This window comes from Giraffa tippelskirchi, chromosome 8, assembly GCF_054371585.1.
Source record: "Giraffa tippelskirchi isolate mGirTip1 chromosome 8, T2T-mGirTip1v1.2.pri, whole genome shotgun sequence".
Lineage (NCBI taxonomy): Eukaryota > Metazoa > Chordata > Mammalia > Artiodactyla > Giraffidae > Giraffa > Giraffa tippelskirchi.
Window position 1 is genome coordinate 155,978,988 of NC_137282.1, and position 16,464 is coordinate 155,995,451.

General features: G+C 48.0%; 1 protein-coding gene across 2 annotated transcripts in view; it reads left to right on the forward strand.

Annotated features, from left to right (window-relative positions):
• GFOD1 (Gfo/Idh/MocA-like oxidoreductase domain containing 1) overlaps window positions 1–5,615 on the forward strand; it is a 100,570-nt gene extending 94,955 nt beyond the window's left edge. For both annotated transcript variants that reach the window (XM_081523742.1, XM_081523743.1), the window contains exon 2: window positions 3,218–5,615. In XM_081523742.1, the coding sequence (XP_081379868.1) occupies window positions 3,218–4,137 (920 nt within the window). In that variant the 3' untranslated portion in view covers window positions 4,138–5,615. The remainder of the gene's footprint in view (window positions 1–3,217) is intronic.
• The last annotated feature ends 10,849 nt before the right edge of the window (window positions 5,616–16,464 follow it).

Genomic DNA, 16,464 nt, shown 5'->3' on the forward strand with positions numbered 1-16,464 from the left:
CACTTGCATTGTTGTTAGCTTTTCACTTTAATAAATAATGCAGTGAGAGGCATCTTTGGGCAAGAAGCTGTGATCACATTTTAGAGGATTTCTTTATGACAGATTCCTAGAAGTCTCTTCTGATTCTTGAAGATACAGAATTGTGTGTTAAGACGTTGCCAAGACCCATCTGTGAAGTGTGGACGTTCAAAAGGACGGTAGGCAGAGACGTGGGGCCCGGCAGCAGCGCTCACTGTTTCCGGCACACACAGGCCGCTAGGTGCCGTGGGCATCGTGGGGACCTGAGAAATTAGAAGGCCCAACCTTGATCCTTGAGGAAGCTGCTGTCTCTTGTGGGACCACATCATACTTAAATAGCGCAAAGGAAGAGATGCCTGTGTCTCAGAATCTTGGGAGACCCATGCTTGCATTTTTCTGGAAAGGGAGTCAATAGCTTTCATCAATATCTTTTCATCTACAAAGCTTCAAAGAATTACCCATGAGGTGATTGCTTTGGGTATGTGGAGGGGAGTGGATTATTTTTCTCAATTTATTTTTTCTTGTACTATTTTATCTTATAGTTCTTATAGTAGAAAAGTCAGGTAAACTTGTTTTTTCATGTGTCATTAATATGACCGGTAGCTGAGAACATGGCCATCGAGGATCCTGGTTTTGCAGACCATGAGGTAGGGTGTAGGAGCGGCCACAGCCTGTACCCAACAGGTGTGAGGCAGATTTTGGCAACATTTTGTCACCTGTACCTGAGGTGGCCTACCAATCTGTTTACATAGAAATCTGCTCCCGCCAGTAGGAGTCCAATGCCGATAGGATCATATTATCAGAGCACGATGTCACACAAGTGCACAGGACTTTTGGTAACACAACCCAGTGTTTCCTTATCCCTCTGCTGGAGCCTCAGTCTTCACCTGGTTGCTCAGAGTTCAAGAAGCTTCTTACTGCTCATTCACAGTCATCCGGAGAGCCAGCCCAACTCTGCTAATGTAGAGGAGGCCAGGAGATGGGCTTGGTGTGTGGGTTCCATGCCTTTTACTCGGGGCCAGAATTTGATGTACCCTTGGAAACTGACAGCCATCGATGGTATTTATTTTCTCCACTCTGTGCTGGGCACTTCCATTGCTCTGCTTGCTCTTCCAATGGGAAAATAAGAGCCCCACATGCCTATAGCCTCGCCCAGGCATTTCCACCGGACAGACACTTGCAGTCGTAGGTCTTCCACAGGACCCTCTTAGCTCAGCTGGGGGGCAGTTTCGTGGATTTTGTCAAGTCAGGTTCCTGTGGTCAAGACAACAGGGATGGGTGTGGGTCTCATCGTGCCATCTCCCTTGTGGCCTGTCCCTCGTCTGTGGCTGGAGTGCTCCGCCCTCCATGGGGGGGGTGGTTATGTGCAGAACATGACTGCACAGCAGAGAGCTCATAGGAGGCAAGGTGCCTTGTCTCAGAAGCTCCCCAATCTGGCTTGCTAACAAATCTGTATAATTTTTTAAATTATTACTTTATTTTTTTGAGCCCCAGATGACTGTTTCTCCATGTTCAGCTGAGTTTTTCTTCCCTGACTCTTGACTTTATCTTGGAGTAAATCCTCTTCTCCTGTCACTCTCCTAGCCTTTGATCCTTTGTTTTCTCTTGACTCAGAACAGCTTAGTTTCCTAAAGGGCTTCCATCTTTCTGGACCCAGTATAGTCATGGTGCATGCATGCTAAGTCACTATAAGCATAATTCTTGTTTGGTCTCAACTCCATTGCCAAAGGCGCCAATACCCCCATTCTGCCCGCCTCCCCCGCCCCAACCAGACAAGATGAGGGCTAAGTCACCACTCAGGTCTCAGATATAAGGAATATCTGGTCTTCCCATAAGGAACTGGAAAACATTAAACAAACACATCTGTGACTGCTGCCAGCCCTAAGCCATAATGCAAAATAAACAAGAAAAAACACAAAACATAATCCTTTGTTGGTGGTTGTAGGGGAGACGGGTAAAAACTTAGACTTCTGAAGTATGCGATTAAGAAATTCTTCCTCATACTTAATCAGACTCACATTGGCCATGATTTCAGCTTTATTCCAGTTCTGTCCAGATAAAAATACTATTCGCTACACATATTTTTAATAAAAATTATATTTTACAAATAAAAATATGTAAAACATTTCACATGTAAGATAACTTTTAACAAAATATATTTTATATGTAAAACCCATATTGTATACTTTAATAGAACATTTTATATTTAAATATTTTAATTTTACAAATAAAACTATATATGAAATGTTACAGATTAATATAAATAAAATATTATTGAAACATCTGATATTGGCAAACATTTAAAAATATTTGTAAAATATATGCTAGTTAAATGTATGAAAATAAATCTTAATATTTAAATCACTGTGATAGTTTAATACTAAAGTAATTCGACTTGAATATTTAAAGTAATGCTGAAATATATAGAATGTTATTTTTGTATAAATAAAAGGTGTAATAAGATGTTTTAAAATTGTAATAAGGGTAGCTAGTCATACAGGGAGGTCCACCCCAGTGCTTTCTGACCACCTAGTGGGGTGGGATGGGGTAGGAGGTGGGAGGGAGGTTCAAGGGGGAGGGACATGTGTATACCTATGGCTGATTCATGCTGATGTTTGGCAGAAACCAACACAACTGTGGTAAAGCAATTATCCGCCAATTAAAAATAATAAAAATTTTAAAAGATAAATAAAAATTTTAAAAAGGATAATAGTAGCTCAGCTGGTAAAGAATCTGCCTGCAATGCAGGAGACCCCAGCTGGATTCCTGGGTGCAGAAGATCCCCGGGAGAAGGGAATGGCTACCCACTCCAGTATTCTTGAGCTGCCCTGGTGGCTCAGATGATAAAGAATCCGCCTGCAATGCGGGAGACCTGGGCTCGATCCCTGGGTCAGGAAGATTCCCCTGGAGGAGGGCATGGCAACCCACTCCAGAATTCTTGCCTGGAGAATCCCATGGATGGAGGGGCCTGGTGGGCTACACTCCGTGGGGTCACAAAGAGTCAGACACGACGGAGCGACTAAGTGCACAGCCGCACACACACACACACACACACACACACGCACACGCACACGCACACTACAAAAAAAAAGTAGTCCTATTCGCTTCCTGGTTCATAAACGGGGACTTGGGGGGCCACAGCGCCCCTGTCTGCCGCTCGGCGCCAGTGCCTGATGTGCTGTTTGTCCTCCGCCCACAGGCATCGGCAAGAACGTCATCTGCGACCGCGCGGCCACGCCGCTGGACGCCTTCCGCATGATGTCGGCCGCCCACTATTACCCGAAGCTCATGAGCGTCATGGGCAACGTGCTGCGCTTCCTGCCGGCGTTTGTGCGCATGAAGCAGCTCATCGAGGAGGGCTACGTGGGCGAGCTGCTGGTGTGCGAGGTTCAGGTGCACGGCGGCAGCCTGCTGGGCAAGAAGTACAACTGGAGCTGCGACGACCTGATGGGCGGCGGCGGGCTGCACTCGGTGGGCACCTACATCATCGACCTGCTGACCTTCCTCACCAGCCAGAAGGCCGTCAAGGTCCACGGGCTGCTCAAGACCTTCGTGAAGCAGACCGACCACATCAAGGGCATCCGCCAGATCACCAGCGACGACTTCTGCACCTTCCAGATGGTGCTGGAGGGCGGGGTGTGCTGCACCGTCACCCTCAACTTCAACGTGCCTGGCGAGTTCAAGCAGGATGTGACCGTGGTAGGCTCGGCCGGGCGCCTCCTGGCCGTGGGCACGGACCTGTATGGCCAGCGCAACAGCGCCCCGGAGCAGGAGCTGCTGGTACAGGACGCCACGCCGGTCAGCAACTCCCTGCTGCCCGAGAAGGCCTTCAGCGACATCCCCTCGCCCTACCTGCGCGGCACCATCAAGATGATGCAGGCCGTGCGCCAGGCCTTCCAGGACCAGGACGATCGGCGCACGTGGGACGGCCGGCCGCTCACCATGGCCGCCACCTTCGACGACTGCCTGTACGCCCTGTGCGTGGTGGACACCATCAAACGGTCCAGCCAGACGGGCGAGTGGCAGAACATCGCGGTGATGACCGAGGAGCCCGAGCTGAGCCCCGCCTACCTGATCAGCGAGGCCATGCGGCGCAGCAGGATGTCCCTGTACTGCTAGCCTGGACTGGGGAGACCCGGACTGGGGGGACCCGGACTGGGGACCCGGCGCGACCCAGGCCTCCAGCCAGAGGATGGGGGTGAAGGGGTGGGGGGAAGGGAGAGGTGGCCTCGAGGAGTGTGGGGGCCAGGAAGCGGAAAGGGGCAGTGTGCAGGAATGGGGTCTGGGAGGCTGAGCCCCTACCCGGATGAGGGGCCCCAATCGAGACTGTGTTGGGGGGCTGCCTCCTGCTGCCCTTCAACTGTGAGCAGCCGGGAGGGATGGCTGGCCTCTGTACCCCAACCCACCCCCCACGCCCCCGCCACGTCTTGGCCTCCTTTGCAAGCCAAATGCCCCTGCACGATCAGGGCCCCCGAACCCAACAGGCGAGCTCAGCGGGCAGAAGAAGGCGCATCCTTAGATGGCCACGCCAGCCTGTTAGTCTGGAGAAAGGCAGGGAGCGGTGGCTAAAGAGAAAGTTCAGATTCCAGGAAGCCACTTACAGGGTCTGCGGGGGATCAAGTACTTGGTAGCAAAGTATACAGCTTTCTTGAAGGCTGGGACCCCGAAGCTGGAGGGAGGAGGTGGCTTCCTAATTGACTTATTGCTGCTCTTTTCCTGGCCTAAGGCAGGTCAAGGAGTCCCAGGAAGGGCCAGCTGAGAATTGTGTTCCCTGAAGCCAAAAGGAGAGGTCAGGGGCACCAAAATAGACAAGGCAGAGAAGAAAATTTCCCTTTGGATCTGTCAGAATTAAAAGCCCACAAGGAGCCACCTTATAACTATTTCCGGTGGAGTGTTGACATGATCCTTTCACAGGACCGAGGAGAGAGCAGGATGGAGGTGTGGGTCTGACCACAGGCTCCTGGGCTGTCCACCAGGCCCCGGGACAGCCGTGAGCCCCAGGCTCACAGTGGCAAGTCCCCAGCAGAAGGGAAACTGAGCCAGCCCTGGACCTGTCTCTCCTGGCAAGCTGGGGAAGGGCTCCTAGGAGAGTCCCTAGCTTTGTGGATCTTAAAAGGGAAGCCTTCAGGTACATGCAGATATAATCCTCTTCCCTTTGGGAGAGAAAAATGTCAAGGCTTTTTTCCTTAGTTTGGACCTTTGCTCTCACACATCAAAAAAGTGAAAAATTTTGACTAGGTATTAAAACAAAAGGACAACAAGGGATATTGTTTTCAGTATTTCTAAGTGGGGTTTTAGGACCCTCTGAAGTGTATAGTTTGCATAGGCTTGAGAAAGCTAATGTAGGAAAAAACCTTCTCTCCCTCCCCTGGTCTCTTCTCCCTCTTATCTTAATGCCCTCTGCTTACCGAGCTTTTATTGGAGATGGCAAACTGCGGGCTTGGAGCAGGCGGTGCCAGAGGGAACAACCAGAGACGGACAGACACACACATTTATAAATGCTCTCTACCACCATTGTCACTAAAATCCCTCTTAGGAATTCAGACCTGGTCTTGAAAGAAAGCTCAAGTCAAATACATTTTGAAAATGAGGACTTATCCTATTGTTTCCTTTTCTTAATTCTTCACCACACATAGAATGTTTGTTAAGGTTGGCTGTTGAGAGGGTTACTTGTAAATCTGCAGAGTCTGTTCATAGTCACAGAAACCCAGCTGCTGTCTTTGGCACACAAGAAACATTTGGAGTCTTTTCAGATGGCCCGCAGTGGAACTGGAAGGGAATTTAAGGGGCTGAGAATGCACCCCAGGCTCTGAGCAGGCAAAGTCTCAAAATGAACTAACTGTCCAATCAGTTACTCCTCCATCCTCATATGCTATGAATCCCAGGCTGACCCTGGGTGCAAAGAGGCCAGGTCCAAACACCCCGGGAATGTTGGTATTTTCTAGCACAGAGGAGTAGGAATCATCTTCCTAGAAAGAATTTCCCTGCTTTCTGGGCCTTCCTGCCATGTGGGAAGGTTAATCGGCTACAACTCTCCATCATACGATTGGTTCCTGTTCTGTTGACAGAATCAGCATGCCAGCTTTTGTAGCTAACAGCTCAAAACTAGAGGTGTGGTAGCATGGAAGTCTTCCAGTGAGGGTTTGGGTGGGGGGCCATGCCATGGACTTTTGGGGTTCAGATTCTCCTAAATTCCTCTCTAGATAAATAGCTTTTGTAGAAACTGAGTGGAAAGATTTTTTTTTTTTCTAGTTGGCCCAAAGGGTTGTGATTGAGGAAGAAAAGACAGGAAACTAGTGACCCTATGGGTCTCATTTTTCTAAGTCATTTATAATCTAAGTAGGGCTGTTCCTGGGGGTTCAGTTTTGTTTCTGTACTTTAAATACTTGGAAGTTCTTTTCCCCCCAAAGATCTCTGAGCTCTGTGATGAATACTTAATGTCTAAAACAAAAATTCTCATTTGAGGCTGGGGTATATGGAAGAATATATATTCTTAAAAAGAAGCATGAGAAATATTTTAGTAAGTGTACTCAAATTTTATCTACTGAAATGCATGTGATAGGTAGATGCAGGAACAGGTGGAAGAAAAGGCCTAGATGGTTCATTTTGTCAATAGAAAAGCTACAGTAAATGGCTTTGTTAGTGCTCCTTTGGCCCCAGGCCTGTCACTTGCAAAGACTTTATTAGGAGCCATAATATAAAGTTGAAATCTCCAGCTCTCAACAACATTCTCTAGGACTTTGTCCCAGCCCAGCACGCCTAGTAGTACCCTCAGGGGACTGGGTACCCTTGGCTAGATTGGAGCTTAGATGAAGCTTCTGGAGTCATCCAGCCCCTCTCTCTGCCTTGTTGAATGTGTTTCAAGGGTCCAGCACAATGCAGGCTCCATTTCAGGGTCTTCATAGTTAGTCCCCACTTGCTTCTTTTGTCCCCATCATTGTGGGGCCTCTGATAACTGGATGTTTGGCTTGTGCCACTGGTGGCCTCAGCAGATGTCCCAGATTCTGAGAGAGGGTGTAAGGGGTGCTCACCTGGTACCCACAAGTGTTTGGGAATGCTCTGTGCTTATTTGGAAGGTTTGGGTTCTCTGAGTTTTCTCCTGGAGAGTTGGTGACCCCTGTCAGTTCCCCCTATGACTCCTCACCCCCTGGGAGAGGTGTGGCAGGGGACCACAGGGCCGCCTCAGCCCACCTGACAGCACATACCTTGGGCCTCTAAGGTCAGTCTAGGCCGACTCCAGCTGAAGCGGAAGTTCTCCCAGGCCCTTTTTCCCTCTGCAGAGAGTCCTCTCAGTCCTCTCGGTATGCCCACATTTCCTGATCATCTGCTGTGTTTAGGGTATTTGAAGTGTGGTGGTTTAGTTGCTCAGTCGTATCTAACTTTTGTGACCCCATAGACTATAGCCCACCAGGCTCCTCTGTCCATGGGATTTTCCAGGCAAGAATACAGGAGTGGGTTGCCATTCCCTTCTCCAGGGGATTGTCCTGGCCCAGGGATTGAACCTGGGTCGCCTGCATTGCAGGTGGATTCTTTGCCAACTGAGCCAAGGACATTCTCTTACTTAATCCATAAAACCACCCCTATAGTATTGGGTATTGTTAGTCCCATTTTACACATGAGAAAATTGAGGCTGAGAGGATGAGTCACTTGCCCAGAGTTACAAGACTATGAAATACCAGTGGGGTCACCTGAATCCAAAAACCTTCCTTCTCCTCCAAACCTCGTGGCCTCCCACGAGGGAAGGTGCACACCTCTGCCATTCTTTGCCGGGCAGGAAAGTGCTCCCAGTTGAACCCTGTCGGGGTCTGTGGGGCCACAGTGTTTCGAGTCCACTGTGCCCTGCGAGGGGCTCCCCTCTGCAGCTGTCAGCACCTCCCCGTGGAGCCGGGTGTCACATCTGCTGTTCTGCCAGAAGTTTCCTTGTAGAGCTGTAAATAGAAGAGTCGATTTTTTTTCCCTCTTCCAAACTGGCACTCAGTTTCTTTTAAAGTCGACTTCCTAAGTTGATTCTGATGGCAGACAATGCAGCCAACCGCAGAGCTGGGGATTTTTAAGATGTTGTTGGCTGATTATTATGGGGTTGTGCTCTCGCTGGTCCTAATAACATAGGAAAATGTCTCTTCTCAGGGAGCAGGGCGTTGACAGTGCATCTGACTCGGATGTTAGCTGTGCATGGCATTTGTACCTTTAGACTCTCTTAATTCTTAATCTTGTCTCATAGCCGCAGCTGTTGAATTGGACCTGTGGTCAGAGATGAGGTTTCTAATTGCATCGCTTTTATCCTGGTGGGTATGGTGGAACGGGGGAAATTCAGCATTGGTAAGGGTACCCTGGGGAGAAAGTAATTCCAGCTGCCTCTGAAGGGACTTCAGAGCCAATATATTCAGTAGTTCCATTTACATCCTCAAGAGGTTGTTGTTGTTGATGTTCAGTTGCTAAGTTGTGTCCAGCTCTATGCAACCCCATGGACTGCAGCACACCAGGCATCCCTGTCCTTAGCTGTCTCCCTGAGTTTGCTCAAACTCATGTCTGTTGAGTGGATGATGCCATCCAATCATTTTGTCTTCTCTCACCCTCTTCTCCTGCTGCCCTCTATCTTTCCCAGCATCAAGGTCTTTTCCAATGAGTCAGCTCCTTGCATCAGGTGACCTTAGTGTTGGAGCTTCAGCATCAGTCCTTCCAATGAATATTCGGGGTAGATTTCCTTTAGGATAGACTGGTTGATCTCCTTGCTGTCCAAGGGACTCCCAAGAGTCTTCTCTAGCACCCCAAGAGGCTAAGTAATGTAAAAATAAAGGAACTGAATATGCCACTTCTCAGCCAGGACTGAAACTCCAGTTTTCTGACTCAAAGTCCCATCCTGCCTCTCACAGCATCTCCGAGCTCTCAGATGGGGAGAGGGAGGCCCACAGCGGTGACATGATTTGCCCAACTTCCCAGGGCTAGTTGGTAGAAGGGTTGCAGTGAGAACTGGGACCTGCAGCTGACTGTATTGCCTGAGCTGTTACAGCTGAATTTACTTAAAAAAAAAAAATCAATTATGTCTCAAATGTAGTCAGAAAACTAGCTGTTTAGAATTTCCCATTGTGACTCTAATGTGAACAATGGTCTATAATTTGTATTGTGTTTGGCGATGATGGGGAACATGCATTCAGATGCTCACCTCTGAGATTCCCAGAGGCCATCTCTCCTTCTAGGCCCTGCCCCATGGATGCAGATCTAGGCCTTGACCAGCTTAGGACTCCTGCTCCACCACCGTCTCTCCGTTTTCAGGCTTCCAAAGCCTGCAGTTCACAGGGCAGAGGCCAAGACCCTGGAGAGTTTCTTTTTTTTTAAATCAAATCTCAGAGCCCTGCACTTCAGTTCCCTTTTGGGGACAGCGAGACAGGTAATGAGATAAGAGCTGTGCTTGTTTGCAGCCCCCAGGCATAGGAGCGCGCAGGGCAGCGCCCCAGGCTTGAGGGGACAACCCTGAACTAGCCTTTAGGACTTCTCCCAAGAGGAGTGAGAACCTTCAGTGCTGCTCTCAGAGGCGATGGGCTCAGCGGTGTCATCAGAGTTTGGAGGTGAAGTCAGTAAGCACCACGGACCTGAGTGACCACATCCGTTTTAACAGCGGGAGGCGGTGGCCTACTGCCTTTTTCTTTGCTACATCACGGTTCCTTGATGGAAGCCGTTGAGAGGGCTGCCTGAGTGGCTCTCAGTCAGGCTCCTAAAGCACTGCACTACTGAATACTCTTGAATCTGTTGCCCTTGTCTGTCCACGGTAATAGCGAGTAGAGGGATAACAAGACCATGTCAGGGGTACGGGCTCCGTGCTTGGCGTGGCAGCCAAGCTAGCGGGGGTGGTGTGAACAGGGTCCCCAGAGCAACCCTGGTGTCCGCTGTCCCCTGCAGCCATCACAAGGGCTATGTTGTTGGCAGAGCCCTGTGGTTTCTCCCCATAAACTCGATGACTGCTTGGTGATTCCCGTCGGCCGCTGGGAAACAAAAACCCAAGCCGGCGACCTGCCCCGTTCCTTTGCTGCCCTTTTCTCTGTCTGGCGTCCAACCGTGTTTAGTATTCTGGCCCTGTGCCTTGCCCAGGGGAGGCAGAAGTTTCCAGTGATTATGGCTTTCTGTTTGTTGCCTGGTGCTTTTATTGTGTTTTATTTTTTAACCAAAATTGCATCTGTTTGGTTGTCAGTGTTGAGTACGTATTTATTGTGTTTTACAAACATGAGTATATATATGTACGTATATGTATAAAAAACTTATCTATGAAAAGTCAAGGCATGTAAACTAGATATTTTAAAGAGTTATTTATCAAGGAAAAAAGATGTGTGTTATAAAGTAAACAGAGTCTATATTTTATATATAATGTAGATAGCAAAACATAGCTTATAAATTATAGAAGGTTTGGGTTTTCTTTTTTTATTATTAAAGCAAAAAAAAAAAAAAGACAACGAATGCAACTGTGTTTAGTGTTTTATAAGCTGAACTGCTGTGGGTGGCGGCCTTCCCTCCTGGGCCCTCAGGGTGGAACAGTCTGTGCTCCAGGCCTGATGCCTGTGTTATGTCTATGATGCTCAGGGGGCCACGGCTTACCATCACCCCGCCACCTGGCATATGCCACTTCAAATGTGGCTTCTGGCTGTCCTCCCCAATTGACGTTGGTGGGATAAAGGAATGGAAGTAGCAAATAAAGACTGAAGAGAAGATGTCATTCCAGCTGCTTTACTGTTTATTAGACCCGGGTACTCTAGCTGATGAATTAGGTACCTAGTTGAAGTGTGGGATATGAAGCAAGGATGGGGGTGGGAATGATGGTGGTGCATCTGGGGTGTGGGTGTGTGTCTAGTTGGGGGGGGGGATCTGTTCTGGTGTCAGCACCCATGAGACTGAGCAGTGGAATCCACTCTGCTTTTTTGAGGGTAGATGTATTGAAAGTTAGAACTGGAGGCACTTTAGAACATCTGGCTCAAATCCTGGTTCTAATTTTGAAAATGTGGACATGGAAGGGAAATAATCTGCCTAAGGCCACTTGGAGTGTGTGTGCGCGCGTGTGTGCATGTGTGTAAGTGAGAAAGCCTAAGCCAGGCAAACAAGATGACAAGAGACCTTAGACTAGGGAGCAAATTTTAGGATTCTCTGGTTCCAAACTGGAAAAGGAGTACGTCAAGGCTGTATATTGTCACCCTGCTTATTTAACTTATATGCAGAGTACATCATGAGAAACGCTGGGCTGGAAGAAACACAAGCTGGAATTAAGATTGCCGGGAGAAATATCAATAACCTCAGATATGCGGATGACACCACCCTTATGGCAGAGAGTGAAGAAGAACTAAAGAGCCTCTTGATGAAGGTGAAGGAGGAGAGTGAAAAAGTTGGCTTAAAGCTCAGTGTTCAGAAAACTGAAATCATGGCATCTGGTCCCATCACTCCATGGGAAATAGACAGGGAAACAGTGGAAACAGTGTCAGACTTTATTTTTTTGGGCTCCAGAATCACTGCTGATGGTGACTGCAGCCATGAAATTAAAAGACACTTACTCCTTGGAAGGAAGGTTATGGCCAACCTAGATAGCATATTTAAAAGCAGAGACATTACTTTGCCAACAAAAGTCCGTCTAGTCAAGGCTATGGTTTTTCCAGTGGTCACGTATGGATGTGAGAGTTGGATGGTGAAGAAAGCTGAGCGCCGCAGAATTGATGCTTTTGAACTGTGGTGTTGGAGAAGACTCTTGAGAGTCCCCTGGACTGCAAGGAGATCCAATCAATCCATCCTAAAAGAGATCAATCCTGGGTGTTCATTGGAAGGTCTGATGTTGAAGCTGAAACTCCAATACTTTGGCCACCTCATGCGAAGGGTTGACTCATTGGAAAAGACCCTAATGCTGGGTAGGATTGGGGGCGGGAGGAGAAGGGGACGACAGAGGATGAGATGGTTGGATGGCATCACCGACTCGATGAACATGGGTTTGGGTAGACTCCGGGAGTTGGTGATGGACAGAGAGGCCTGGTGTACTGCAATTCATGGGGTCGCAAAGAGTCGGACACAACTGAGCGACTGAACTGAACTGAACTGAACTAACCTAACACCTCCCACCAAGCTCTATAAGACACCTTCAAACAGGCTCCACTGACTCTTGACAAGAGCATCTTTGCTTTGTTCTTAGCAGCATTTAAGGGCCACCATCATGGACTGAGATCACCGAATTTGAGATTTGTGTGGATGAGGTCTCTCGTGGATAGGGTGGTTTTTCTATCCTCTACTGTCTTAGAGAACACACAGGTAATTCTTCTCGTCCACACTTTCCCTTCATGTAAAAATAGGAAATAGGAAGAAATATACAAAAGCTGAGATCTCATTGTTCACTCCTTCATGAGCAGGTCATAATGCTAATGCATTCAGAACACAGCCCATCCATCAAGACAAAAAGTTGCCGCAAACACCTGTGTTCATATGGATTCTGACGATACACATGTAACATCTCATACTTAACGATAGTGTAGTAAACCTGAGATCGGTTCTGAAGAAGGCAGTGGGAGAGACTGCTTTGTCGAAGCTGCAAGTGCCATGTGCCCAACTGTAAAATATTGTGCCGTGGGGTCCAGTTCTCTGAGTTTCTTCCAGCCACATGGCCTGGGAACCAGCCCCTGGTGAAAGACTCCACACTCCTGAGCATTTATGTACATTTTCAATCCAGGAGCAAGTTGTTCCTTCACAGGTTTGGAATTTCTTTGTGATGCTGGTTTCTCTCAATATAAGCTTATTTCTTGTTACAGAAACGGGATTATGCTGCGTCCTACTGAATCACAGGATCTGATCACAGTGCTTTCATAGTCTCTGGACTGTGGTTTAAAAAGAATAGTTGCAATTACATTGCAAGTCATTCAGGTTGTAGTTGATGGATCAAACAAAGAGAACTCTGTCTCCCCCTGTGCCTGTCAACCTCCCCTCCCCCCGCTGCCCCACCACACACACACACACACACACACATATGCACATGCAGAACCATTTTCTGTTTTTACCTCCTGCTTCTTTTATCTTGTGTGTTTTTAGTGCCTGCTGTGACAAGTTTGTGTGATACAACCTGAAACACAAAATGACTGCTACAACTGTTATGAGAACAAAATACACATCTACAAAGTATGCAGAAGTTTGCATAGAAATGAAAAAAATAACAATTCCACCTCACTCTAAGTTGTATGCCCCCGTTTTACCAACCTGTGTGCATGCTAAGTCACTTCAGTCGTGTCCAACTCTGTGTGACCCTATGGACTATAGCCCTCCAGGCTCCTCTGCCCCTGGGGATTCTCCAGGCAAGAATACTGGAGTGGGTTGCCATGCTCTCCTCCAGAGGATCCTTCTGACCCAGGGATCGAACCCACGTCTCTTACGTCTCCTGCATTGGCAGGCGTGTTCTTTACCAGTAGCGCCACCTGGGAAGCCCTTTATCAACCCACACTTAATCTTAATCTTGCCTAAGCAGAAAAGATCCCTCTGCCTAGATGTTCCCAGCTAGTCCCTATGCACTGGTCAGTAGCAGTGTCCCCTGCTGGAAGTTTGGCCAGGAGATGCAGAGAATAGAAATGGAACCAGATACCACCTCGTAGAGTTTGAGCCATGTCACAATCAATTAAGACAGCGTGACAGCTTACTTGAACCAAAACTTCAACAAAGAAGCTGATGCAAAACATTCAGAATTCTTTGCCTTTTTCATTCAAGTTCAGGTTTCCTTTTGAATCCTATCTCTGAGTCTCCAGCTGCTGGTGAATTCCTGAGAGAGGACTTGCACAAGGATAGCCTTTGCAGGTTTGCTGTGGTCCAAGCACAGCTCTGCAGGATGAACTCACATCTAAGCTGGTGGTTGGACTTCCTCCAGAAATACCCCCAGTGAAGGGAGCACCTTTCTCTCCTAAAGTTACACAGACTGTAATCACCTGGGGTCCAACCAGACTCTCCCTTTTAGCCACAAGGGAGGATGAAGGACTAACTTCAGGAGCAACTTCTTGGGCAATTACAGATTCATTCCTCTCTTGATTGACGGTGTGTACACAGATGGGGCTCAATCCCAGAATTACCATCTGGGGTGTACACGTTGGGAAGTCCCATCGTCTCTGACCCATTCATCATCAGCCGTCAGCACCTTGGAAGAAGAACGCCCTGGGGAGGAGGAACCCTAAGCGAGCTGTGAGCAGCTGCAGTGGATGTGGAGATGATGTCTACAAGCCCAAGAGGCCCCAGGGAGTCCCCAGTCTGGCAATTTTCCCCTCAAAGTCACTATCTCCCTTTCAGAGTGCACTGAGTGGTCTAAATCAGGCAGAAGCCAGACCAAAGCTGTTTGAGTCTGCCTGGGGAATGGTGACTCACTGCAGACTCTTCAAAACCAGAGACCAAGCAGGCATAATAGCTGGTGAAACTACAGGCAAGGAAGCAAGGCCAGAGGCCCTGCTGTCTTTCCAGACCTTCTGAGGCTGCTTGTCGGGGATGCAGTGGCTAACAGGTGAGCCTGGAGCATCGGTCCCCTTAGTGGTGCTGAACTCAGGGATCTGACTTGGCACTCAGGTTCTGCTATGAAGCAGAAGGAAGCCAGCCTGAGACAAGCAGCTCTGCATTGGCTGTGAGATGCTAGAAAGCCTGGATCACTGAGGAAGCAAGTGGGTGGGGAGGGATGGGGAAAAAAAGAGAAGGAACTGGGGTTATGGGATTGGCTGGGCAGCAGGGGGAATACAAGGCAGAAGCAAGAGTGGATATTGATGCCAAGGGTAAAAAGAGAGGAAGAGGGAAGAATTGGAGAAAGGTCAGAGGCACGCGTTTGAGATATGGAAAGTTCTGGAGATAAGTAAAGAATACATGAGATATCTGAAACGCGGTTGCTCTGTGGCTGACAGGCATGATCTGTGCTCCGAGAACAGCTTGGATGAGGAGGAGGAGAGCGGATGAGAAAGCACGAGGGCGAAATTCTTACAGAACTTGGCAGTATCCGGCTGACTCACTTCTGGAGCTGTGCACGGCGATCCGACAGTCAGCATTTGCTGGAACAATCTCCATACCAGCCTGTGTGTTAAGTGAGCACCAGACCCCAAGTGCACCCTGCATCCCTTCCTCCGCTCACGTTGCTTTTCCTGTTTGTAATCCCCACACCCCTGCCTCAAACCTGACGTTTTCAAAGATCCACCAGCTGCCATTTCACCCTGTCCTTTGACACATTCAGGAATCTTCCAGGTAGCCTTTTTTTTTTTTTTCTGCACACACAGAATCTCTCATCCCTCTTCAGCTTTCAGAGACCCTGCCCACCAGGCCATTGCTACAACCTGCTTTCTCCTCTCCCACTGGAGCTTTTCTGAAGACAATCTCCCGAGGGGGCAGACTTGGTCCAGCAGGACTGACAGTCGTCAGCTGCACCCAGCCCTGGCCTCTGCTGTCTTGAGCCCCACCTCAGTCCTCAGATCTGTCCTGGTCTCGTCATGTGGACGGGGACATCCAGGCAAAAGCTGATTCCTTTCCCTCCTCCGGCTGCGTCTCAGCCCTTCCCAGCCTGCTCTCGTTCCCCACCTGGACTCTCTCCCTGTCCACTGAACTCTCCCTTCATCCTTCAGTTGGGCCAGAGTCTTTGAACTTGGACAGAAAGAAAAAAAACCCAAACCAAATCAACAAAATGCATCTTCATCTTCACTAACTCTAACTGAAACTTAGCATCTTCTTCAATTGTGGCATCAAATTCCAGTCAGATGAGCAATGTCTGTGACTTTACTCCCACTAAGAATCACATATATCTTCAGATCTCATCACTGGATTTGCAGATATCTTGAAATACCATGTATACTTGTCACTTCTCTAAAATTATGGAAATCATTAGACTATCACCAGATCTTTTTATTTATTAATAATACTTCAATAAAAAGCCCATACATTGGCCTATCACAAGTTTTGAAAATTCGGGGGATAACTATGACAACGTAATTTGTTACTTTGTAGCCATAGGTACCTTATTTTATACATTCAAAAACATTATTCCCAGGGTTAAACACATTATCCCAAAAGGGGATCCATCAGCTTCACCAGATTGCCAAAGATGCGAGACATGAAAATGTTGAGAACCCCTGAGTGTGGCAGAAACAGCCTTGGCGTGACCCTTATTCTCAACTATAAAATTTTTCCGTGGTTATTAAATATGATTTAAACAATACATAATTAATTGAAAAGAGATACTCTGAAATCCAAAGACCTCTTCTGGGTGTCCAAACCCTCGTCTTTAGGAAGTTATTGCTCCAAAGCCCTGTTTCCCAAACAAAGCAGAGCACCAGGACCAGAAGGGTGCCCTGCACCACACCCCCTGAACTGATCTGGGGGCAGAAGAGTAGCTGGAGATTCTTTAAAATGCGAATGACACAGGCATCTATTAAATAGCCCACTCTGTTCACGGAGCTATTTATTATACAATGAAAGTTAAAATCCATT